At 42.8% G+C, this 24,639-nt stretch overlaps 2 protein-coding genes across 2 annotated transcripts; one reads left to right on the top strand and one right to left on the bottom strand.

Annotated features, from left to right (window-relative positions):
* Window positions 1-4,913: 4,913 nt before the first annotated feature.
* On the bottom strand, window positions 4,914-13,111 carry slc25a28 (solute carrier family 25 member 28). The gene is made up of 4 exons (XM_061838078.1): window positions 12,527-13,111; window positions 8,798-9,026; window positions 8,166-8,222; window positions 4,914-5,706 (listed from the first exon to the last, which is right to left on the bottom strand). The coding sequence occupies exons 1-4, from the start codon at window positions 12,866-12,868 to the stop codon at window positions 5,156-5,158; spliced, it is 1,179 nt and encodes a 392-aa protein (XP_061694062.1). The 5' UTR covers window positions 12,869-13,111; the 3' UTR covers window positions 4,914-5,155.
* Window positions 13,112-16,081: 2,970 nt separating this feature from the next.
* pyroxd2 (pyridine nucleotide-disulphide oxidoreductase domain 2) lies at window positions 16,082-24,497 on the top strand. The gene is made up of 16 exons (XM_061837458.1): window positions 16,082-16,267; window positions 16,621-16,640; window positions 16,738-16,831; window positions 18,637-18,710; window positions 18,780-18,935; window positions 19,030-19,183; window positions 19,294-19,355; window positions 19,437-19,534; window positions 19,621-19,762; window positions 20,780-20,914; window positions 21,000-21,072; window positions 21,288-21,441; window positions 21,544-21,695; window positions 23,570-23,676; window positions 23,875-23,995; window positions 24,083-24,497. Exons 1-16 carry the CDS (start codon window positions 16,138-16,140, stop codon window positions 24,151-24,153), a joined length of 1,743 nt encoding a protein of 580 aa, XP_061693442.1. The 5' UTR covers window positions 16,082-16,137; the 3' UTR covers window positions 24,154-24,497.
* Window positions 24,498-24,639: the final 142 nt, after the last annotated feature.

Genomic DNA, 24,639 nt, shown 5'->3' with positions numbered 1-24,639 from the left:
CCTGAGGGAGGATGAAGAGGAGTACCACGGGGACTTAAAATCCCTAAACTGCTCAAGTTTTTATGCATCTAATGAAACCAGTTAAGTCGGACAGATCCATTGAGCAAAAACAATTTTAGAAGATTGTGGCAATCCAGGTAAATCTACACATACAGTAGATGGAAAAATATATTTGACCCCTGGAGTCTCTTTGACTTCAATACAACCTGTCCACCTCCTAGAGTCAAGACAGCTATAATTCAAACATTTTACAAAGTGACATGTTGATTTTAATTTCTAAAATCAGACGGTCAAGCTGTCTAAAGTGGCAACATTTAAAGAAGTGTTCTTGCAAAACTGTGGGCCTTACCGATTTGAGGGAAAGTACTGTAGGTGTATTTGTATTGGTCCTGGGCAGAGAAGGGGACCGAGAATCAGCCGGGGTTCGAGGTTCAAGATCGCTGGTTTGACCCAGTCTCGTGTGTGCACAATCTCACCCAGAGAGATTTTCAGGCTCGTTCCAGAAACATTCAGCAGATAACATCAGTGCACCAGGGAATGTAAACATTTACAGTGAAACCTCAAGACAGCTATACAGAACTATATCAGCTCCCCTATGGGGACGCCACATCCATCACAATCTAAGCACACGTTCCCTATGTGGCCTCTCCGATTCCTTGAAGGGTTTGCTCCTTTCCGCACAATTTGAAGTGATAGAATCAGTACGCTTTATTCTCTCTGCAAGACTGATCGTAGTTGTTCTGAACAAACAGGTGACTATCAAGAGTCGCTTTTCTGGATCTCCAGCTTTCGCTCTTCGATTGATTTAAAGAGGTCGGACTCACAAAGGCAGGACAAAATTAAACAAACACACTGGCATTCTGATCCGAGAGGATAAACGAGACAACAAGGATCTGAAAGCTTCGAAGTTCTTAAAACAAGCCGTAACCACTGTAGGAATTGAAGTATTTAGACTGTTATTGATTAGCTTAGACAAAAGAAAGAATAATGAAGATATGACCCGATTTCAAGAGCTCATAAATTCCAGCGTTCATGACCTCTTAAAATTGAATTGATATCAATACTTGAGGAAGGGGTACTGGTATAATTGGCCATAAACCACATTTTGCATTAAACAGAGCCTTTTGGAGGGGGGGTGGGGGGGTCAGGTAATAGACCCACACAAAAAAATGTTTTATGCCATGCTCTCCTTGCTGGGGTGGAATGTGATTCTGCATCAATCGTGGACCTGAATAGGGGGGAAAAAAAAGACTGTAAATGAACACGTGGCAAATTGCATTTTGTTTTTTTTCCTTTTTTTTTTTAGGTCCAATAGTTTAAATGATTTTGTGGATGGGGTGGCATGGTGGATCAGCTGGTAAAGCGTTGGCCTCACAGTTCTGAGGTCCGAGGTTTGATCCCGGCCCCGCCTGTGTGGAGTTTGCATGTTCTCCCCGTACCTGCCTGGGTTTTCTCCGGGCACTCCGGTTTCCTTCCACATCCCAAAAATATGCAAGATTTATTGGACACTCTAAATTGCCCCTAGGTGTGATTGTGAGTGCGGTGTTTGTCTCCATGTGCCCTGCGATTGGCTGGCAACCAGTTCAGGGTGTACCCCGCCTCCTGCCCGTTGACAGCTGGGATAGGCTCCAGCACTCCTTGCAACCCTTGTGAGGATAAGCGGCAAAGAAAATGGATGGATAGTTTAAATAATTTTGTTTCCTAAAGTTCCAGGATGTTCCTGGTAAGTAAAGAGCAGCAGGCGGCCTAAGCCGGACGACCTTGGACCTGAAAGTGTCCAAAAATAGACCCCAAAAATGTTTGGATCCCGAGGGGCCAGAAATGTGATTTTGGAACAATTGCACAAATGAAAAAAAATAATCCAGTGGTAAGTGAGATTTTTATGCTCTTTTAAGGTGACACTGGTGTTGGATCCAGGCATTTAAGAATGGAAAAGGATCCATGGCAGGAAGACCCAAACCCAACTTTAGGGTAACAAATGGCTGAAGGTGCCCCCGCAACAGGGGTGGACCAGCAAAATGGCCCAGAATGAAGCCCAATGAAAATTGGGATTCGTGCCATTTTGGGGCACTGTCCAGGACCCTGGAGTGGGTTAAGCAGAACAGAATGGCAGAATGACCTGGCAGTTTCAGATAGAAACACCATTTTTAGGGAATAATCTGAAAAAAAAAATGGCAGAACATTAGAATCAGTACTATTCCTGCCACAAAAAAGGTCCGTCATGGCTTTGCATTTCATCCATGCAGTAATACTTTTTTTTTTTTAATCAGTACGGTAGATGAGAGAGTGTGGGAGTTAAAGAAGGTGCAAAGGTGTCATCAGAGCTGTTAGTGCTGACAAGAGCTGGAAGGCACAGCGGCTCGGCTAATTTGACAGAGACAGAAGACAGCTTCCTTTTCAAGATCAAGTTCTAAAGGGGAGGGAGGTCTGTTTCCTCTTCGGTGTCCCTGACTGCACCTGTGTTGCTTTAGTGCACACAAACACACACGCACACACAAGCACGCGCACTGCACTTTCCACGTGAGCGTGGATGTGCACAGGAGTTGTGTGCTGGATCTTAAGTTGCATCTGAAGTGTTCCAATGAAGATTTAATGACCTCACGTGCATTTTTAAAAAGAAAAGAGGCAATGGGCAGGAGTGGGAGAGAAAGTGGCGGAGACCTGCATTCAAGCACAACAACGGTGCAATATTACACATTCTCAAGGATTCACGCTTACGATGGCCCAAATTACAAACATTTCTTTTTTTTTCCCCATGATAAAAACTTTCTCCTGCTGAAACAGCAGAAAATTTTGTTGGTCGGGCACACAATATTCACAATTTGAAACTTTTTTTTTTTTAATCAGTACGGTAGATGAGAGAGTGTGGGAGTTAAAGAAGGTGCAAAGGTGTCATCAGAGCTGTTAGTGCTGACAAGAGCTGGAAGGCACAGCGGCTCGGCTAATTTGACAGAGACAGAAGACAGCTTCCTTTTCAAGATCAAGTTCTAAAGGGGAGGGAGGTCTGTTTCCTCTTCGGTGTCCCTGACTGCACCTGTGTTGCTTTAGTGCACACAAACACACACGCACACACAAGCACGCGCACTGCACTTTCCACGTGAGCGTGGATGTGCACAGGAGTTGTGTGCTGGATCTTAAGTTGCATCTGAAGTGTTCCAATGAAGATTTAATGACCTCACGTGCATTTTTAAAAAGAAAAGAGGCAATGGGCAGGAGTGGGAGAGAAAGTGGCGGAGACCTGCATTCAAGCACAACAACGGTGCAATATTACACATTCTCAAGGATTCACGCTTACGATGGCCCAAATTACAAACATTTCTTTTTTTTTCCCCATGATAAAAACTTTCTCCTGCTGAAACAGCAGAAAATTTTGTTGGTCGGGCACACAATATTCACAATTTGAAACTTTTTTTTTTTTGCGTGTGAAAATACGAAAGCGTCCACAGGTGCTTGCTCTAAGGGGCTTCAAGCGGAGGCTTGAGTTTCCAAAACAGAGGCTCGTAACAGCACACAAGGGAGCATGTGCCTGTGACCATCTGCCAGACCTTTGTCAACACTTTGGCTATTTTTCGGCAATGATACTGTACAAGAATACGTGTGTGTTTAAAAAAAAAAAAGTAAGAAACTCCTTAACATAAGAGTTGCACTGTCCATGTTGGAGACTTGAGACAACTTTTTTATCCTACAGTTCTTTTTTGGCAACTTCTTGCTGTGAATATAATGACATTCTTTCCACATCAAATACGATGAAGACCTGAGATAAAAAGCAGCCTTCACGCTCATGAAACTTCACTCAAACTGAAGCAGATTTAGCTGATCCAGCAGTTATCCACGCGTACCACAATTTGAAGTGCCTCCAATTAACCCCAAAATAAAGTTGAGCTGTTCGAGGTGGTTTTCTGTGACATTTTTGATGCCGCATCCGACACAAGCTATGATTTCCAAAGGGTTTCTAGTTAAGTTATTCTTAGGAAATTGACAGTATGTTACCTGATTTGTTTTTCCCAGTCCTGAAGAGTTGGTGTGGGTTCACGAGTATTTTCACTCTTCAAGTCAAAGTTCAAAGCTGCACCTGCGCTGAAGACAAAACAATTGTACCAGTTTCAAACCTCAACCAAATCCAAGTTTGATGTCCTACTGTAACTTGGGATCTTCCACTGTCCCATCAGTATCGATTTTCAGAAAACCACTTGCTTGACTTGAGCTAAAGCATTCAGAAAGAAATGTGAAGACATTTTTTATTATTCATGAGCACTGTCCACTGCTCTTAATTTATTATTTGATGAGTGCAATTGAGAATCAGTAATAATAACAGCTTGCATTTCCTCAATAGGGGTATAATTTCCACCTTTTCCAACACAATTTAGCTGACTTAAAGATTTGATTTTGGGAGCGTGACCTATTTCATACAACCGCCACCTTCAAAGAACATTGACAGACTTAGCAGTAGCAGTGAGATAACTAAGATCAGCCTCGGAACAGCCGTCTGCAGACAAGGCAATAATGGTGAATAGCTGAGAAGTACAAGTGGCTCAGTGGAAGCGCCAAAAAGCAAATTAGCAATGCTAACAGCCTCCCAATCATGGATCATATTTTTATGTGCTTCAAATTGAAAACAAATTAAAATAGATTTAATTACTCCAATGTCAACTTGTGGACATAAAAAAGCGGCAACCAAAGCTCCCCCCCCCCAAAAAAAAAAGATCCAAGCTCTCATCTTCTCAAAATGCTCATTTGTTTATAACTATTTTGACACTTTGCAAGGTTGCAGTTTTTCCTGATTTTGAAACTGGGGTGGGTTGGCAATGACTGATAGTTTTCTGTGACTGCAAAATAAAAATAAAAAAACTTAATCTGCAAATGTGATTTGCTGATGTTAAAACAGAAAAAAATGTGTCGAAAAAAGGTGATCCCGAACAGCAAAGGTTTATGAAGTAACACTACTGCCCTCTTTTGGCGACAACCCGTAGCCTCTAGTTGAACAATTCTAATACTGTGGCATTATTTTAGCAACATAAATCAGTGTGCGTCATCAGTAGACAGCGGTTTAAAAACTCTTTCTGAAAATTCATGTCTGGCCAATGGGACAGTGGAGTTGGGTCTTTATATTATTTCTGTTGCTGTGCGTTATAATCTGCCTTCTTCCCGGCAGCCTCTACATCTCCGCCTCCATCTGCTGCGCTCGCCTCTTGTCGTGCTGGTGCTTGGTGAGGCCGTACTTGAAGAACTCGTACACAGACCAGCTGATGGCTGTGGAGGGCATTTGGTAGATGACCCTGGCCTGCACTCCCTTGAAGAAGCCCCGCAGGCCGCCCAGCCTGTAAACTGTCCGGAAGGCGTGGGCCAGGCCCGTGATATGTCTGTGGGCTCCTTGGTTGGCCGACAGGGAGCTGAGAGCTTGCGACTCTTGGGTGTTGAGCAGGGTCTTGCAGACGTCCAGCGGCGTGGTGGCGGCGGCGGCCAGGGCCCCGGCCAGGGCGCCGGACAGCATGTGGGACGAAGGGTTGTATTGTCTGTGGGGGTTGAGCAACTCCTGCAGGTACTCGTAAGTCATGAAATGGAGCGCTTGGAAGGGCACGTTCATGGTCAGCTGGGTGGTGTAGCTTCGGTAGAACGCGCCAGGGCCTTCCTTCTGCCACACGGCGCGTATACAGTCCAACGCGCCACGGTATGGGGAATTGTACATCTGCATGCGCTGCTTCACAACTATGGAGGACCACGTGATGTCCAGAAAGACGTCATGGGGTGGGCGGCGGAGAGATCAAGATGGAAACAAGAAAACGGAAATGAGTAACCAGTCGATAACCTAATGCAGTTTTTGTACAAATAAAGCAACAGTAATACTTCTTAATCCAGGAGAACCTCTAAAGTAGGAGTGGGTCACCATTTCTCCTTAAGATTCACATTTGAGTTTAAATACGAAGAGATCACCCAAGTCATTAAAACAAAACAAAAAAAGTTACAATCACTATACAAAACAGTTCAACAATAATTCAGGATGGTGGACAGAATTTAATAGCAGCAGTTTTCCTATAGATATTCTCTCACAATCACTCACTTATGGGTTTTCAAAATTATAGGTTCCATTTTATCCTTAACACCAGCCGCAAATTCAACAGCTACACATTAAGGGCCTAATTTACTAAACCTTTGGACTTCCAGAAACGGGTGCAAAATTTACTGCTCTCACAGATGCCGAAGCTCATCTACTGACAGGGCCCACTGCATCTGCCAATTACACTAAATTAAGGTTCTAGAAGCATGTGGATACATTCAATTAACCCACACAATGTGACTCATCGAGACGAATTACCCTCACCGATTTTGCATCTTTCAGTAGCATGTCCAAAATGTCGTGTGCACACCTGGGGCAAAGTGGTGACGGCATAGCGCAGGCTAATCCCATTTTAAACCTTCCAATGATTTAAGAGCTGCCTTGTCACAAGAAGGAGTCATGCTACTACAACTTTGACAAAACTCCCTCGAACTATTTCTTTGCACGTGCACTGGAACAATTAGTGCTGCTCTCTCACAAGGCAGTTTTCTGTTTCCGCTTTCCTAAGTTTTAAACACAAAGTTACGCATGACAGGCATAAGCGTCCAACTGTCACAGACTCGGGTCGAGCTACATAAAACATGGCTTGTATGTGGTCGCCGGTGTGACGGTCTCAGCGCTCCCCCGTGCTGAAAAGTCTCCTTGCGATAAATGCGCATGAGTTTCTAACAGGGGAACTCTGGGTACGCAGCAGACGTTTACTGGGAAATCTCCCGGTCTCATCGTTCCCCTTCTTCTACATAGAGGGAGCTAACATACGTTATATCCCAACCCTAACCTAACCTTAAAATAAAAGTTGATAAAAAAAGATATACACATATATGTATGTTCGCTGTGTTCGTCTTTCTGAGACGTCCGTAGCGGACATGAACACTCGCCGCCAAGTTGTTGAATGGCACATGTTGAAGCATGGATGGGGATGTTTCAGAATGCCAGGAAGTTTACAAAATATATGCGCATGTGCATTACTCACAAAGAGACTTTGCAGCACAAGGAGCGCTCACACCGTCACAACGGCTTCCCCCCAAATAATTGGGACAATTGATTTTTCTTCTGTAACTCAATATAATGATTGTTTCTCTTCCACTGACAATTCAAATTCCACCAATTTCAGCTTTCAATTCGCGCTTGCGGTACACTGGCAAATTTATCAGCGTGAAAACAATTGGAGAGTTCAAAATCCATCCATCCATTTTCTTTGCCGCTTATCCTCACAAGGGTTGCGGGGAGTGCTGGAGCCTATCCCAGCTGTCAACGGGCAGGAGGCAGGGTACACCCCAAACTGGTTGCCAGCCAAACGCAGGGCACATAGAGACACACAGCTGCACTCACAATCACACCTAAGAGCAATTTAGAGTGTTCAGTTAATTTTGCATGTTTTGGGGATGGGGGAGGAAACTGGAGTGGCCGGAGGAAAACCCACACAGCCACGGGGAGAACATGCAAACTCCACACAAGTGGGGCCGGGATCAAACCCAGGTCCTCAGAACTGTCAGGCCAACGCTTTACCAGCAGACCCACCTCTTTTTAATAATAGTAACCACACCTTTTATAACTGTTGCCAAAAGTGCAGAGAATCTATTACAGTGAGAGAACACAAAATGTAGATTAGTCTTAAATCACATGTAACACGCCCAATAACAGCACCCACATTCTGTTACTGAAGACGCGATCTCGAACCGACTATTTGCGATCTTAGCAAATAAGGCCCAAACACTCCTCCAACTGACCATAGGGATCAGCATTTCACTACATTCTTTTTCGACCACGGAAAAAAAATAATCATTCAACAATATTTGTCCAACAGTGTAGAACAATCTTGCTGAATAGCCTGAATGTTCCGAACTCCTGTTTCTTTCCCAGTGCTTTGGTCAGAAAAACTGGGGGAGGGGCAGCTGTTAACATAGCTCAATTGAAGTTGAACTCACCACCTCGTTGTTCTTTAGACAAAAAAAGAGCAAAGGCTGATTCAACACCTTACAGTGGCTTTTACCACGTTGTGCACTCCATGTTCTGTCAAGTGACCCAAGATGTGATGTATCAACAATCGACGTCACAGAATTCTGAAGTCATATAAAAATGCTATTAGGGTATAAAAATGGGTTCGTACCTTCCGATGGGTTCATGGCTGCATCGTGAAGCAGAGTGGCCACACATCCTGCCGCTCCTGCAATTAACACGACTCGAACATTAAAACGATCGCAAGGCAGTCAGTGAGCATTTCACAAGGCATACTGACTGCTGGAAAGAGGTAGGAAAATATCAGTAGGAAGCCTTCACTACATAACAAAAACATGAAATTGCTTTGCATAACTCAGCACGCTGTCCACACGTGAGCGACATCTAGTGGACAACACTGTTCATTGCCTCTATGAGAGTGCAATAAAGGTCAGAATGGGAAGGAAAGAGTAGTTTGGAGGGCAGAAAGAGGACTTACCCAGCCTCCTAATACTCTGGAAAGAGGGAAAAGAGAAAGTAGGGAAAACAAGGAATAAGGGACAATGGCATTCAGTATATGGCTTTCCACATGTGGGAAATGAGTCATATCTTAATGGAATTCAGCTACACAAGAGCGGCTACAACAGTTGCGGAACGGAAATGCTTCATCCAATCAAGATGGCGGAGGGTTATAGCATGTACTAGTGGGCCTACATCATACATGGGACTGGTTATTAAACATTGGGATGGCATTGTTATCATACAGCCCTGCGTATTTGTGTAATCGGTGAGTTTTATTGGTACCATTAGCCAAATGGCTGTTAGCGCCGGGGTGGATCACATCACTCAGAGTCTTTTTGATTTTCTCATAGCTGGCAAAATAGAGGGCATGCGCAGGCCCCGCCCCAATGGCGGTCACATTCAGGCCTCTCATTGGCCGCCACGCTCCTTCTGTGGCCACGATGCGGCGGAGGGCATCCATCACGTTCCGGTAGCGGGCGGCAGGGTCGGGCTGGAGGCTCTGCATTCTTGTCTGGGGAAGAATTAAAACGGGGCAAAGTCAACAATTATACGGCCATGAAAGAGCCTCGTGAGCAAGTTACAGTTCAAATACGGAGCGGAGAGCGTGTCAGTGTACATGGATTATTGAATAGAAGGAAGCATGAAGTTACAAGCTTCAAGGTCATGAGGACAGGGGAAATTTCCTGCCTATGTTCCCACTGACCTGAGATCACAACTTTCTTTGTGTCCACAGATGTAAACAGCAATAAATTAATCTAAGACCGAGTTAATCATGTCCTCTTGGGGTGCGGGGGAGGACAAGCACCCTTTGGCAACCGAGCAGTGATATAATCCCTGAGTAGCAGCACCCGCCCCCGAACTGTATGCACATGCGATGCTTGTGCAAAAAATAAACGTGGCCTCACGAGACCCTGTGCTCACGAGAGAAGAATGCAGGGTGACGCGACTAGTGGTACGGGGGTTCTCGGGTCGTAGCGGTTCCTAACGGTACGCATCAATCTACTTTGCAAAAAAAATACACCTGGGGTCACCGACCTTTTTGAAACAAAGAGCTACTTCTTGGGTACAACTCAATACAAAGGGTTACCAATATGATAAACAATTCTGGAATAACAATTTTCTCCAAATTACCTGTTATTATGGATTCTCTGCAAGTGTTAACATTGTCAACTGATCTACAATAAACCACAATATCACTGGTGAGCTATTTTCAGAACAGGCCCATGGGCTACTCGTGGTCCTTTAGTTCATGTGCCACAGTGCAAAGATTTCTCGCTGAGCTGCATTGGCAGTGTAGCAGCAAAAGAAAGTCAGTAAAGACAAGGCCTCCACTTGGTCCACACAAGCTGTGAGAAAAAACTACAGGTGTTCAAGACGTGGATGAAGGGTGGGTGCGCGAGTCGCTTTTCAGTGTGACACAGACAGCTGGATGTCCAAAGCTCATTTGTGTCAGCTCGCCATCACGGCGATCAATAACTACAAACAGAAGTGCATATGTTTGCACATGTGATTAAAAGACTGCCAAATAATGCACTTAGAACCAAGTATTTGTGGACACAGTTTAACTCGCATTTATCAGAGGTCATGTGAGTAAGACAAGGGAAATATTTCAGGCTGTTCCAAGAAATGTGATGTGTGAATGTATATGGCAGATAAATTATTAAAAAAAGTAATTGAGTGCTTCAAACATAAATTTTAGTGCTACACAATAAAAACCCCAGCTCTGGAAACTCTGGCATCTTTGCCTCTTTTATGCTTTTTAGTAAACACTGCTGCTCAAGTTTGGGGTCACTTAGAGATGTCCTTATTTTTGAAAGAGATAACCAGGTGTGATGTGGGAAATCTAGTTTCATTTTTTGGTCTGAAATTGCTCATTTATTTACTCCAAATAATGCATCTTTGTTGAGTTATCTATATCTTGGCGCTCAGTGAGATGCAAAACAATTAAATGCTCAACCACTAGATGGCAGAAGGTAGAATTAAAATGTATTCAGATGATGTAATTCATACAAAAGCATAATAGCAGTGTTCCACTCAAAGTGCTCAAATTTCACAAAATAAATTTTCAAGTAAACTGAAATGAAACCAACATTATTTCAGTATACAATGAACATATTTTACATGCTGCGTATTTCTGGCTCTGAATTTTAACTTTTGCATTTTTTTTTTGCGGGGGGGGGGGTATCTTTCCTTTGTTATTGGTAGAAAAACTCCCTTAACTCAAGCCAAGGCAATAAGAGCTGCTTTGGCACTATCTTGTGGAACTTTGGTGCCAAGGAACTATGATGAACTGAGCTGAGGAGCTTCATGTAGTGCTTTGCCGCCATCTTATGGCAGCTTGGTGCCAAGGAACTATGCAGCAGTGACTTAAGGAGCTTCACATACTGCTTTGCTATTTTGGGGCACAGAGCCAATTATGAGGATTGGGAAGGACGTTGACACAAACATCAAAAAGTGTGAAAAAGATTGTGTATCGATGCTAGCATTTAAAACAGAGAGGATCATAGAGCATCAAGGTCATGCTGCTACCATGTATCCAATCACAAACTCATGTTACATTATTACACTACATATAAGTGTACTTACAGAATTTAATAAAAACAACACACCTTCACATGCAGCTGATTAATAGATTCAAATGGCATACTAGAGCCTAAATAGCATACTGACGTGACAACATATGGACAAATACATGCATGAGCATTTTACACAAATGGTACAAGGTCATTAAACTCACCATTTGCCATTCACACAAAATATACGGAATATGGGCAAATTGTGATGGCAAATTAGACTACATGTACCATTGGTATCTGCATCCAGAGAGAAGCAAAAACATACTTCCAGATTCACATGAGACTGTGGACCCAGCATGAGGTGCATTCAAGGACCATCAATAAAAGAGGAGATCTCATAAACACCAAGATTGCACCAGTCTGGTTCTTTATTGGGAGTTGATTTCTTGTTTTTTGGGCCAAAATGTTCCACCATTACATCGAGTTGATCGGTGCTAGTTAGAAGAATTAGCATACTTTACTAGTAAGCCCTCACCATGGAAATGAAGTGGGTCGACAAGATCTTGAGGACAGAGTAGCAATGAAGACGATAATTTGACTGCAATCTGTGCAACCCATCTCCTCTGCCTTTAAAGGTTCGGATTATTGGATTAATTCAAATTAGATTAAATGTTAGTTCAAGAGATTGTCGTTGTGATGCACTCATCTGTTAGTTTTTTGTAGTCCCAAAACATCGTACTACCTCACTAACTTTGCAGCTGAGTAAGCATTTTGCAGTTGTCTAATTTTTAATAAAATTACTTTCTTGGGAGTTATCCAGCTTCGATATCTTTAAGACCTCTTTGAAAGACCTTTTGATAAGTTTCCCAATTGCTTTTTAACAATAAACATTGTTAGCTTTAACCTAAAAGCATATATAAATTAATTTTACTCAAGGCATCCCAAAAAAAAAAAAAATGGACGCCTGCTTTTGCGTGTAAACTCTTCATATACTGCGCCCTTTTAGTCTGTGTATACATTTGTATGTCCGCTATACATTATATATACTGTTGATCTCATCCTTGGACCTGGAGTGCGTAAATAAAGGTGATGGATTGCATGGTAACCACGAGGCTCATTTGTTGACTTGCGTTAGGAACTTTTTAAAATGAGGTTTCCCTCCAAATAAACGCGTACACGTTGGTTACGAAACAGGCTAACAGAGGTTTTGACTTAATATCGTGACGACCGAGACACCGAAACGGCAACTCTGTTCGAAAACTGACAAGTAAATATTACGGTAGCTAAGAGACGTCGGTTATCTGGTTAAACCTAGCGTGCTAACGGGTTACCTAGGAGAAGCTAACCGCTGACCTTGTGCACAGCTCTGACGCGTGTTTGGGTTAGCATGGGAGGCTAACGAGCTATGCTAACCGCCGTGTATTTCTATCAACCTATTTGATGCGCAAAAACGCTACACTGTGCAAATGGTTCGCCAACGAGCCAGCTAGGCTACCTTAACACAATCGATGGGGAACATGAGGCAGTGCTCCATGATCCCGGCCACGGCTCCGGCCAACATGTGGGTGCTCGTGGAGGCTCCCTGTGGCAAGCCTTCGTAGTCCGGTTCCGAGTCATCACTTTGATCCTGTCCGTTACGGGTGAAGTCAACACTCTGCAGTTCGCTCTCGCCCCCGATCCTCGGCGATAGACTCCCAACGATACTTTCCGAAACTCCCAAAAATCTGCCCCCCAGCCATCGAACTTCTGCTCCGGCAGATGCGCCAGCAACCCCGGGATCGTTGCCTGCATTCTCCGCTGTCATCCGACGCCTCCTTACAAATCCATCCGCTTCCATGAGAAACCGAGCGAACAGAGGAAGTGGGCTCTTCGGCCGCGCACAAATGTCTTAAAATGTACAATTCGGCTCCGAAGTTTTGCATTCCCTTAGGTAGGTTTGGCAGCTACTTGCCCGCTACAACATTCCCAGCCGCGTCGTTACTTCCCAGCCGCTGCAGCCGCGCAAGGCCGTAGAAGGACCGGAACACCACGAGTGGGGAAGGACGAAGCTGATTGGCTCCGAGAGGCATGTCCTCCGTAGGCTATTGGCCGAGAGACATGCCATTCAAAACTCTGCCAGCGTAAACTCTTGCGCCACTCAAGGCTTAAGTAATGGTTTGTGGCCTTCGGATTTCAAGAGTTTTACCTTGTTTGCTTATTCCCACGAGTCCACTTTTCATGTCGTGTTATGATGGTGGTACGCTGTAAAATGTTCTAAGTTTGGTATTTACCATCATATTTAGGTATAAAGAACTGTTATGAGGTCGCAATGGTAACGTACTGCAGGGTTTCCCAGCCGTTTTGGGCCCATAATACGTTACAACACTTATTGCACACCTCCAAATACAAAAATGATATGTACTGATATAATGATGATCTTGTCTCAGTTTACTTACAAATGTACTTAGTGTGAAATCCGAGGCAAATTCAGTTTGATGAATGGCAACGTGTCTGCAGGTTTATTGTACCTTCTGCCATCGAGTGAAAGTTCTGTCAGTAGTCATATGTTGAAAGGGAAATTATCCAATTTCACTGGCCCTTGGATCCCTGGTCTTGTGGTAAGAACATATGCCTCCCAGTTCTGGGGTTTTGGGATCAAATCTCAGCTCTGGTGCTCCTGTGTGGTGTTGGCAGGTTTTCCCAATACTTGCATCTATTTTCGTATTCAATCTTTCACCCACGGTTAAAAATAAATAAATAAATAGTGGGTGTCAGTGGGAGTCCAATGTGTACTGTGTATCTGGCCAAAAGTCACCTGGGGTAGGGTACAGCATGAAGATGAAGATTAATGCTATAAAACATTGAGGAATGAACGTGCATGCCACAGTGCATGTATGAGCAAATGAGAATAACCAGGTCGGAGTAACTGCCAGAAGAGGTCAGAAACAGAATTGTAGCCAAATCTGGCCAAGGTTACAAAAAAAACCATCTGCTGCACTTAAGGTTCCATAGAGCACAGTGGCATCCGTAATACTTAAACGGAAGACGTTTGGGACGACCAGAACACTTCGTAGAACTTAAATGATTTTAGTACATGACTGCAATATAACAAAGAGTGTAAAGCATAAGGAGGTCTCAATACTTTCCGTACCCACTTTGCACCCACACACTCAAATTGGGAAAGGTAATTATAAAGCTAGATTCCCAAGGGTCTTAAGAAGATAACATTAGCTAAGGGAAGTACTGTATACTGCAGCTACTGTACATCACAACTGTTGCAACTCCGACAGACAACATAATTTTGTACAAGGAGTTGTACTGGCTCTCTCAACCTCTTGAGACTATTATTGTCATCAAGATATCTTCTGTATATGTATTTTTGTCTGCTGACAGTTTATATTAGTTACCAAAGCTCGTCTTTGTCAAGTTGTCGTAATAGAACCTGTTGATCGAGTTCGTTGTTTATTTAGCATTTTTGCTCTGCCTTGTTTTGCACTCCCAGAATACTTGCAGTACCTTCACAGGAAAATAAATTATCCCAGGTGATGCCTAAAAGGAGTGGAAATTGTTGCCAGCCTAAAAATAAAGCACTGGAATCCTGAAGCCAATTGCGAAGAAAGGTAAAATCTGTTGTGCAATACAAACTATCAAATGGATACGGATTTTGTTTATTCTAATTCTCGGGTATAAATCTGAATACTTATAGACGTCAGTAAATTGAGTGTAGGTCATCAGTTTTGTCAGCGGGTAGAGGAAAAGGTTCACTCCCCCGCTCCTCTCTGCAATTGATGCTATTGTGTTTTGGTGTGGTCCTGATTTAATACCATAATCAAATTTTCTCCTTTAATGCCTGAGAGAGCCTTAGCCGGCTGCAGTGTTGAATTTCTGCTGACAGTAGGGAAATGAAGTGTTAATTTCTGCTTACAAGAAGAAAATCTCCACTTGTGATCTCGTTAAGGCCGACTGTAGACGTTCCTTAAAGGAAAAGCGAAGCGTTCAGCCTGTCCGGATCATTTCTCTTGCTTGCTCTAATTCACCAAGTGGGAGAAGGGTGGAGGCTCAGGAGGGAAATCTTAGACCACCCCCATCACCTCATTTTACTCACCGGCCGACATAATGCATCATGAATGCAAGCAAGAAGATTTATTTTTCACCGTGTAAGCAAAATACAATCCAGAAATCACCATTATGAGGAAAGGATTTCACCACATGGTTATGCTTTTGTTTTTGTCCCGAGTAAAACTATTCCTTCATCATACCCTCGTGACTTTTTCCCCTGTGGACTGATACAGATGATGATGAAGTATGGCTTTTCAAGCAGGCCAATATCTTCTGCAGCAGTAACATCTAAAGAGCTCATCTCAACGCTCTCACAACCTGACATCCTCAAATTAGCCAAGTCAAGCACACCATGCAGTCTACTGTAGTTACAAGTCACAAGTCTAGCGGACATACCTTTTCATTCACTAACATGAGAAAGTTCAGTACAACATATAAGATCAGTTATGTGTCCCTCTCTTTTTGTATTTGAAGGATTTAATGCCCAAGAAGAGCTCACTTGTATGTAACTTTTAAGTTCTATACATTTGCATTCAATCATTAAATGCTGTTTAATTGAGCAATTTAATTGAATCGTGATAAGTTCATTTTATTTTTATTTTCCCCTATTTACTGTATAAGCAAGCAGTTCAGGTTGTACTGTATGTATATAGAGGATGTGGGGGTTGGCACCAGAGCTTTTAAATTCTCTGAGGCGGTCTTACTGTTTCACAATTCCCACTCTTGCATATTTTGGCAACTATTTCAGGTACTGGTAGTTTAGTTTCATAATTTGAGTTTTGCGGACGTGGCCTGAGGTAACGCCCTGTGTGGGATAACGGCGCCCTCAAGTGGTCAAAGTGGATAACGCCAACCAACGCAATTTTTTTTTTTTTTAATCGATACTTAAAAACAATTTTTTTACAATAGTTTTATGCATGGCTTAGTCTTGTGCTGAAAATTAAAATGAATGATGTATCGCTTGTATATTCAGCTGAATGGCGACTATTTGAACATGTCAGTGTGTCCAGCCCATTTTTTTTTCAGTGTGGAACTTGGGGGCGGGAGATTTTATCATAATTTCTCGCAATGGCTGCTCCTGCAATGTGGATTTATCGTACACAGAGGCTTCCGACCGTCTTGGGCACTGTGTCGACATGCAGAGAATACATGCACAATGGTTTCAAATCACACTATGATGCACTAGTCATCGGTGGAGGTGAGGTCCTACGAATTTGAGTGACAAAAACAAGTTTCGTTCGATTTCTGCAACATTTAATGTAACCTTTTGTCAGACTCTACTTCAACTTAAAATGCACGACGGGGGGGGGGGGGGGGTGTTGTAATTTTTAATATTTGTCTCGTGGAAATTTTGCTCTTTGGTTAACATTTAACTTTGTGCAAATGGACCTGCAGTTTGACCTTTGCGAGCGTGAACTACTTCAGGTTTGGACGGAAGTAAAGTGTACTGGGGAAAGGCTTATGCAGCTTCATTTTATACAATGATCACTGACTTTCTGCAAATTTTATTGCGCAAATTCTGTTATATATATATTTTTTATGTCACTGCAGGACACAACGGACTGGTGGCAGTGAGTGAAGACATTTTTCCTGTACAACCCATACAGTATTATGGCCTTAGTGATTTCAGGTCAAAGGTACTGTTTTGTGTGTGTGCGTATGTACAAGGCTGCCTACCTTCAGAAGGGAGGATTACAGACAGCAGTGTTGGAGCGCAGACATGTGCTGGGAGGTGCAGCAGTGACAGAGGAGATCTTCTCTGGTAAAGTGCCTCCATCCCCTGGACCGATCCTTAAAGGGGACACACAGGGCGTCCTTGGATTCTGTAGAATTGACACAAAAACATCACATGCCACATAAATGCAGCCCTGGTTTACCAATCTGCAATCATTTGTCAACAGTAGGCAGTTTTCCATCAAGTGATTGGTATTTGTTTGTTCACCGTGTTGGAGGTTGAGATTCGAGGACAAGCTAGGTTTGTAACAGAAAGGCAAGAAGATGCAATTGTTTGTTCAAAAATCTCTCACCAACTGATTGAAGACAAGCGGGGATTAAACCGCAACTGTTTCACTCAATGATCTGAACTACTGTAGTTGACATTTTCGCTTACTTTAGCTGAAAGATTAACTTTGCATAACATTATCCTCAAGGGGAGATGGCAGTTACCATGGTGGGAGTCAGCTCCCGGATTTGGGATTCAATCCATCCATCCATCCATCCATCCATCCATCCATCCATCCATCCATCCATCCATCCATCCATCCATCCATCCATCCATCCATCCATCCATCCAATCTTCTTTGCCGCTTATCCTCACAAGAGTCGGGGGGATGCGGGATCCTATCCCAGCTGTCAACGGGCAAGAGGCGGGTTACACCCTGAACTGGTTGAGAGCCAATCGCAGGGCACATGGAGACAAACAGCCGCACTCAAAATCACACAAAGGGGCAATTGAGAGTATCCAATTAATGTTGCATGTTTCTGGGATGTGGGGGGAAACCGGAGTGCCCGGAGAAAAGCCACGCAGGCACAGGGTAACATGTAAACTCCACACAGACGGGGCTGGGATCAAACCAAGGTCCTCAGAACTGTGAGGCCAACGCTTTACCAGCTGATCCACAGTGGCGCAGGATTCAATACACTACATAATTTAATATAATACCACGGTAACAATCAAAATAATAACGCAATGTCTTTATGAAAGGAGACACCAACTTCGACAAGTTCCTCAGAGAAGTTGGTTTTTTTGTACTCAACTGCAGAGAGTACCCAGCATTATTTGAGAGCAAGACATGAATTAAAAAAACCTTTTGTTTTGGTCACAATGTCGCAAAACTCCATTCAACTTTTCCCTTGCTGTATGACCATGTGAATGTGTGGTGCATGCAGGGTGTCAAACTCATTTGTGTCGCGGGCCACATTGTAGTTCCGATTTTCCTCACAGGGCAGTTATGACTGTGAAACCATAAAAATCTTTAATCGGATCATCATATTTACACATGAAATTTATGAACTAGTTTTGGAATCAGAAATGAAGGGTAATGGGCTTTTCAACTATTGTTGATGCTTGATAACCCAAAAATGATTGCAATATCTTAAGGTCATCATTTATGATATGAAAATTTGAAATTTTGTTACAAATTTTGACAAGAATCATGGAAGTTGACACACATGATTTGCCTTCACGGTCCACATAAAATCACATGGGCCGGATCTGGGCCCCGGCCCTTGAGTTTGACACTGCCAAATTAAAGACTCATTTACGCTTCTAATGCGTAGTAAAATTGATGGCATTTCAAAGTGTTTTTCCTCACTCTCTAGGGTTATTTTTATTTCATATTTACAGCAACAATTTATAAGCTCCACACACGTGCCGTCTCTCCATAGGTTGGCTAGAAATTGGTTACGTAGTTTTGGCATGATCCTGCTGCTGGAGGTAGTAAACCGTTCTTTGACTGTGCAAATCAAAACTCTCATTATTAGGTTATTTTCCTTATTGACGAAATTCCAAGTGTCCAATGAGCTTACCTGAGGCCAAAGTTTTAAATACCACTTTTGTGTGTGTAGGTTTCCACTTCTCAAGGTGTTCCTATTTGCTGAGCTTATTACGGCCGCACATTTACGCAGACTTGGAGCTGAAGGTAAACAATTTATGCTCAAGGATTCAAGTGATGTGTTTTTGAACTGCCCGTTGTATCGTTTGTTTTCAGAAACATGGGCTGAAGGTGTATACGAGGGACCCTCATGCTTTCACCCCCATGTTGGAGGAGGGGGTAAGTGGTGGCCCGCCAAGGTCACTCACCCTGGGCTCGGATCTCGCCGAGAACCAGAAGGAGATTGCCAAATTTTCGCAGAAAGATGCAAAGGTGATTTCAAGCTTCATGACGCATGCACACATGGTTTTATTTACCATATTTATTCCCCTGCAAATGAGTCATCGTGAATTCTCTTTGCAACCAGGCTTTTTCAGAGTTTAATTTGCACCTTGAGAAGCTAGCCGACGCTATTCACCCACTCCTGGATGCCCCTCCCGTGGACATTCCAGGTGTCACAACTGGCTCACTAAGGAGAAGGCTGGCTGCTGCTAAATCGCTGAAGCCTGTTGTCAAATGCGGTGTGTAACATGCTTCGGAAATCCTTTTAAACATAGATGTCAGATAAATGAGTCACCTAAGGCTTTTTTTGTTGTCGTTTTATTTTTTTAACCCCTTTTTGTTATTGTAGGCTTGAAATTAGGCCGAAACATTCCAGAGTTTTACGAGATCCTAACAGCACCAATCATGAAGGTTTGTCATGATTTATTTAGCAGAATATTTACTGCTGTCTTCAGCCGGTGTCATAACGATGCCTGTGTTTTCTCGTGGTAGATCCTTAATCGCTGGTTTGAGTCGGAACCACTGAAAGCAACTCTGGCTACGGACGGTGTGATTGGAGCCATGACCAGTCCCAACAATCCCGGTAGTGGGTGAGATAACTTTTTTAGTTTCATTTGGCAATTGTTTATCGTACATTTATCGTAAGCCACTCTGAGCATAATTTTGCATGTTGTAGGTATGTGCTGTTGCATCACGTGATGGGAGAGTTGGAGAAGGAGAAAGGTGCCTGGGGTTACGTCGAAGGCGGGATGGGAGGCGTGTCTAAGGCTTTAGCCAATTCTGCCCGATCTTACGGTGCTGACATTTTCACAGAGAAGGTAACGCTTAATTATAGAAAGGAATCTGATATTCTTCTTCTTTTCCTTTCGGCTTGTCCTGATAGGGGTCGCCACAGCGTGTCATCTTTTTCCATCTCACCCTATCTCGTGCATCTTATTCTCTAACACCCATTTTCTTCATGTCCTCCCTCACAACCTCCATCGACCTTTTCTTTGGTCTTCCTCTCTCTCGTTCTTTTGCCTGGCAGCTCCATCCTCAGCACCCTTCTACCAATATACTCACTCTCTTGCCTCTGGACATGTCCAAACCATCGAAGTCTGCTCTCTAACCTTGTCTCCAAAACATCCAACTTTGGCCATCCCACTAATGAGCTCATTTCAAATCCGAGCGAGAACCTCAGCATCTTCATTTCTGTTAACTCCAGTTCTGCTTCCTGTTGTTTCTTCAGAGCCACCGTCTGTAATTCACACATCATGGCATGCCTCACCACTGTTCTATAGACTTTGCCCTTCATCCTCGCGGAGACTCTTCTGTCACATACAACACCAGACACCTTCCGCCAACTGTTCCACCCTGCTTGGACCCGTTTCTTCACTTCCTTACCACACTCACCATTGCTCTGTATTGTTGACCCCAAGTATTTGAAGTCGTCCACCCTCGCTATCTTTTCTCCCTGGAGCTTCACTCTTCCTCCTCCGCCCCTCACATTCATGCGCATATAATTCCATTCCACCTCATCTGTCAGCCTATCCATTACTACCACAAACAGGAAGGGGCTCAACGTGGATCCCTGATGCAGCCCCACCTCCACCTTAAATTCTTCTGACACACCAACGGGACACCTCACCGCTGTTCTGCTGTCCTCATACATGTCTTGGACTATTCTAACATGAAACCATTCTGTTGCTTGCATATACTTATTCTGACCTGAGTCTAGCCTCCACGACTCTTTCCCATAACTTAATTGTGTATCCATATCATCATATCATATCAGGAGCGCATAATTTAGCATCTCCAAGTGTAATCCGTGCTAATAAACCAAATGTGATTTGCAGGATGTCGATCACATTGTTGTTGACTCAGATGGTGCTGCCAGGGGAGTGGTGCTGAATAATGGCACAGAGATCCATAGTAGAATAGTTCTTTCAAACGCTACCCCTTATGTCACGTTCAAGAACCTTACGCCACAGGTAATAATATTAATAATAATAAAAGAAACAGCGTTTTCACTGACTGCACAAGATTTTTTTTCAGCTTCCCATTTTTTTTTCCTAGGGTGCCCTTTCTTCAGAGTTCTTGAAAGCTGTCGATCAAATTGATTACACCTCACCTGTCACCAAGATCAATGGTAAATATTTGGGCCTGTCATGGAAATGTCACATCTATTTCACGTTCAGTACAATAGGAGTGTTTCATACAGGAGGAAATATAGCTGTATTATTTACCCAGTAAGGAACCATATTTGGAAAAAATGTGTCCAAATGGATGAAAAAAAACACATTTCAATACCCACACTGGATGCAAACGTTGTTTTAATTGCGACCCCCATTATGTTAATAACAGTGGCAGTGGACAAGCTGCCAAACTTTCTAGCAGCTCCCACACCAGACAATAAGCCAGGCCCTCACCATCAGTGCTCCATACACATGAATTGTGAGAGTGTGGACATACTGGAAGTGGCCTACATGGAGGCCAAGAATGGACGCCCCTCAACAAGGCAAACCTGTCTCATTATCTCACCGGCACTTTAAAACCATTTGACAACTTTGCAGAAGCTGTAGCGCAGTGTATTCAATTTATCTTTCGCCTTGTCTTTCAGGCCTATGATCGAAATGACCATCCCGTCTGTGTTGGACCCCACCTTGGCGCCCTCTGGCAGACATGTGGTGTCATTGTTCACACAGTTCACGCCCTTCCACATCGAGGGCAGAGAGTGGACTGAGCAGGACAGAGAGGCCTTTGCAGATAACGGTCAGAAATACATGCACAACATTCAAAACACGATTAAATGTAGCGAGGAGACTGTGCGTGTATCACTCGATTTCCCCAAAATGTCTTCACTAACTGAAAAAGATCGATCAAATTATTCTACTCGCAAATTAGTTGGAAGTTTATTTTGAAAAAGCAACTCAAATGTGAACTTATTTCTCATGTCTGAAATTGGAGAGGTTGAATTTCATTTTAGTTGGACTTTTCTCAACATGTTGCTTCAAGTTAAGTTATGAGTCCAAAATTACTGTACAACTAAATATTTCAACCCTTGAGATACTTTTAACCATTATAGGGGGGTCTGGGACAGATTATTTTGTTCTTTTTGAGAACTACATGCAAACAGTCTTTGAGATATTTAAATGCAGTTATCTAGCAATTGGGACCTTACTCACAACATCTGTTAGTTGTCTGTTGAGTAGCTTAGAATTTATCCTTGGTATGCACATAAAAGGCAGAATCAGCTCCATAAAATTGGCAAGAGACAGTTGCTGGACAACGGTTTCTGGTCAGTGTTCAAATGTTAAGCAAATTTTGGTCCGTAATATTCCACACTGCATATTGAAGAAGTTAGACATGGCTGCAAATGTCAGCTTTACAGATGCTACGTCTGCTCTGCATGTCGTGTATTTTTTGGTAAAGATACATTTTGGTATCAGATGTCACTGGGAAGGTGATTATGAACAGCTAGTTGCACATCTGTTGTTGTTTTTTTTTTTTTCTTCCTGAGGGGAAAAATCAGGCAGCAGCTATAGCCCCTTTTCCTTCAACCAGCCCAGGAACTTTGAGTTCCTGGCGGCAAAGATTTCTATGGCCCATGTGGTTTGTGTTTGCGCCACATATCATCGTTCAGAGTGGCTTATACAAATTGGATTGCAGAAGTACAAGAGGTACTGTGTTTCTGTGTTGCTCATGACTGATGCTTGGTAAAAATAAAATAAATAAATCATTGCAGCCAACTAAAACTTTCAAGTTCATGTATATTATATCTTAATTAAGTTTAAAATATCTTTAAAACCTAACCCTTTCTTTGTCCATGTAAGGCAATTGAAAACTGATTCTTATTTGCCAAGTAGCCTGCAATAACTCTTTGAAGTAGGGATTTTTTTTTCATCCAGAAAATACATATTTTCACTGTCTCGGCATTCAGGCAATTGCATTATATATATATTTTTTTGTTAAGTTGTTAAGAGAACATCCACACATGTGCCTTTTATGGACATTTAATTCACCATGCAACTAAACTGATGTAACTTGTAACTGCATCACATTTGTTTTTATTTGGTTTTGTTTTACTCTGCTGTCTCCTGCCAGGACAGCACTGCAAATACATGATAATAGCTAAAATACCAAATACTTGAAAAAATACATTACTTCATGGGCAGGTCTTATTCAGTTTTTAAATACAGCAGTGTATTTTGTTACTTATAAACATGTTTGCATGCTACGGCCGACTCAACATTTCCACTGTCCGTTCTGAACGAATGGCGCTGATACAATCGGAGTGTCCCCACTAGCTGGCGTCGGACATGACGTATTGCCTGTTAAGTGTAAAAACGTAAAAATCGGTGATTCACATTTTTATGAGGTGTGAATGTTGACAAGCTAATTGGAAAATCCTGTTTACCCATTATTTTCTGCATTTGTGGGGAATGTGGCCGGAAACAACTTGAACCGGTATTTAATTGTGGGCTGGCTATTTTAGTGGTCTCAGTAAATATGGCACAATAGCTTTTGCTTTTTGGGAAAACTCTAGATACCTGAATATCGTTGTCAGGCATAGAATATTTGAACCGGACTCTTTAATAGTTCAACCTGGTTAACTTTTAAAATGCATCTGTGTTTGTTTCATTCAGTATTTGACTGGGTGGAGAAATACGCCCCGGGATTCAAACTGTCAGTGGTGGGGAGGGACATCCTGACTCCACCTGACCTGGAGAGGATTTTTGGTCTCACCGGAGGGGTAAACACTTGTGATTCATCTGACACTCACAACTGTTGAAACTCGCTTATGTCTGTACTGTATGTCTTTGAATCCATGTCATTCGAATCCTCTAATGTAAACGACGAGTGTTTGAACCGAGTCACCATATTTGCTCATTTACTGCACTCACGAAGCCATCAATACCAAAGCAAACTAAATCCAAAAACTGCTTTACAGAATATTTTTCATGGATCAATGTCACTGGACCAGCTGTACCTAGCACGCCCACTGCCCTCCCTCTCAGACTACCGTACACCAATTAAAGGCCTGTATCTTTGTGGAAGTGGCAGTCACCCAGGTTTGCTTGGAACTGAACCCTCAGGAAACGGCTACAGTATTGCAAAAATATATAGTAAGTCTTGTCCTTCTTTTTTTTTAATTATAGGTGGAGGTGTAATGGGGTCTAATGGCTGGAATGCAGCACTAACTGCCATGGCTGACCTGAAACGCCACTGACAAACTATTAATATGTCCAGTAAAAATTCTTGACATGTCTATCTGATCAGGTTCTGTGCACACTTGATTGCGTACATACATAATACATATGGGTTGTATGTCTGTGACAAGTTATGATCATAATTTTAATTGTGTAATAATGCCAAAGACTCTCCAGCGGGGAAAAAGTGAGATCACTCCAAGTAAAACAGTGCAATATTGCCTTACATAAATAGCAGCAACGTATGCATGTAATGTCTGGTTGATATTGTAAATTGGTACATAGTTGCTCATCATTACCAAACGTGCATTTGTTGAGTGTTTTTAATGTGAAATAAAGTTGGACCTGGGGGTCCCCTATTGTTTTTGTTGGGATTGTTATTATTTTAGTCATTCCATACAGAAGCGCATTGCTGGCACACCCCCCCAAAAAAAAGGTTCACTATCATGTTATAATGTGAAAAGTTTCATGTTATAATGTGAAATGTCTCATGTTATATTGTTATT

This window comes from Syngnathoides biaculeatus, chromosome 12 (genome assembly GCF_019802595.1).
Source record: "Syngnathoides biaculeatus isolate LvHL_M chromosome 12, ASM1980259v1, whole genome shotgun sequence".
NCBI lineage: Eukaryota > Metazoa > Chordata > Actinopteri > Syngnathiformes > Syngnathidae > Syngnathoides > Syngnathoides biaculeatus.
This window is presented reverse-complemented; position numbering and strand designations above follow the sequence as displayed.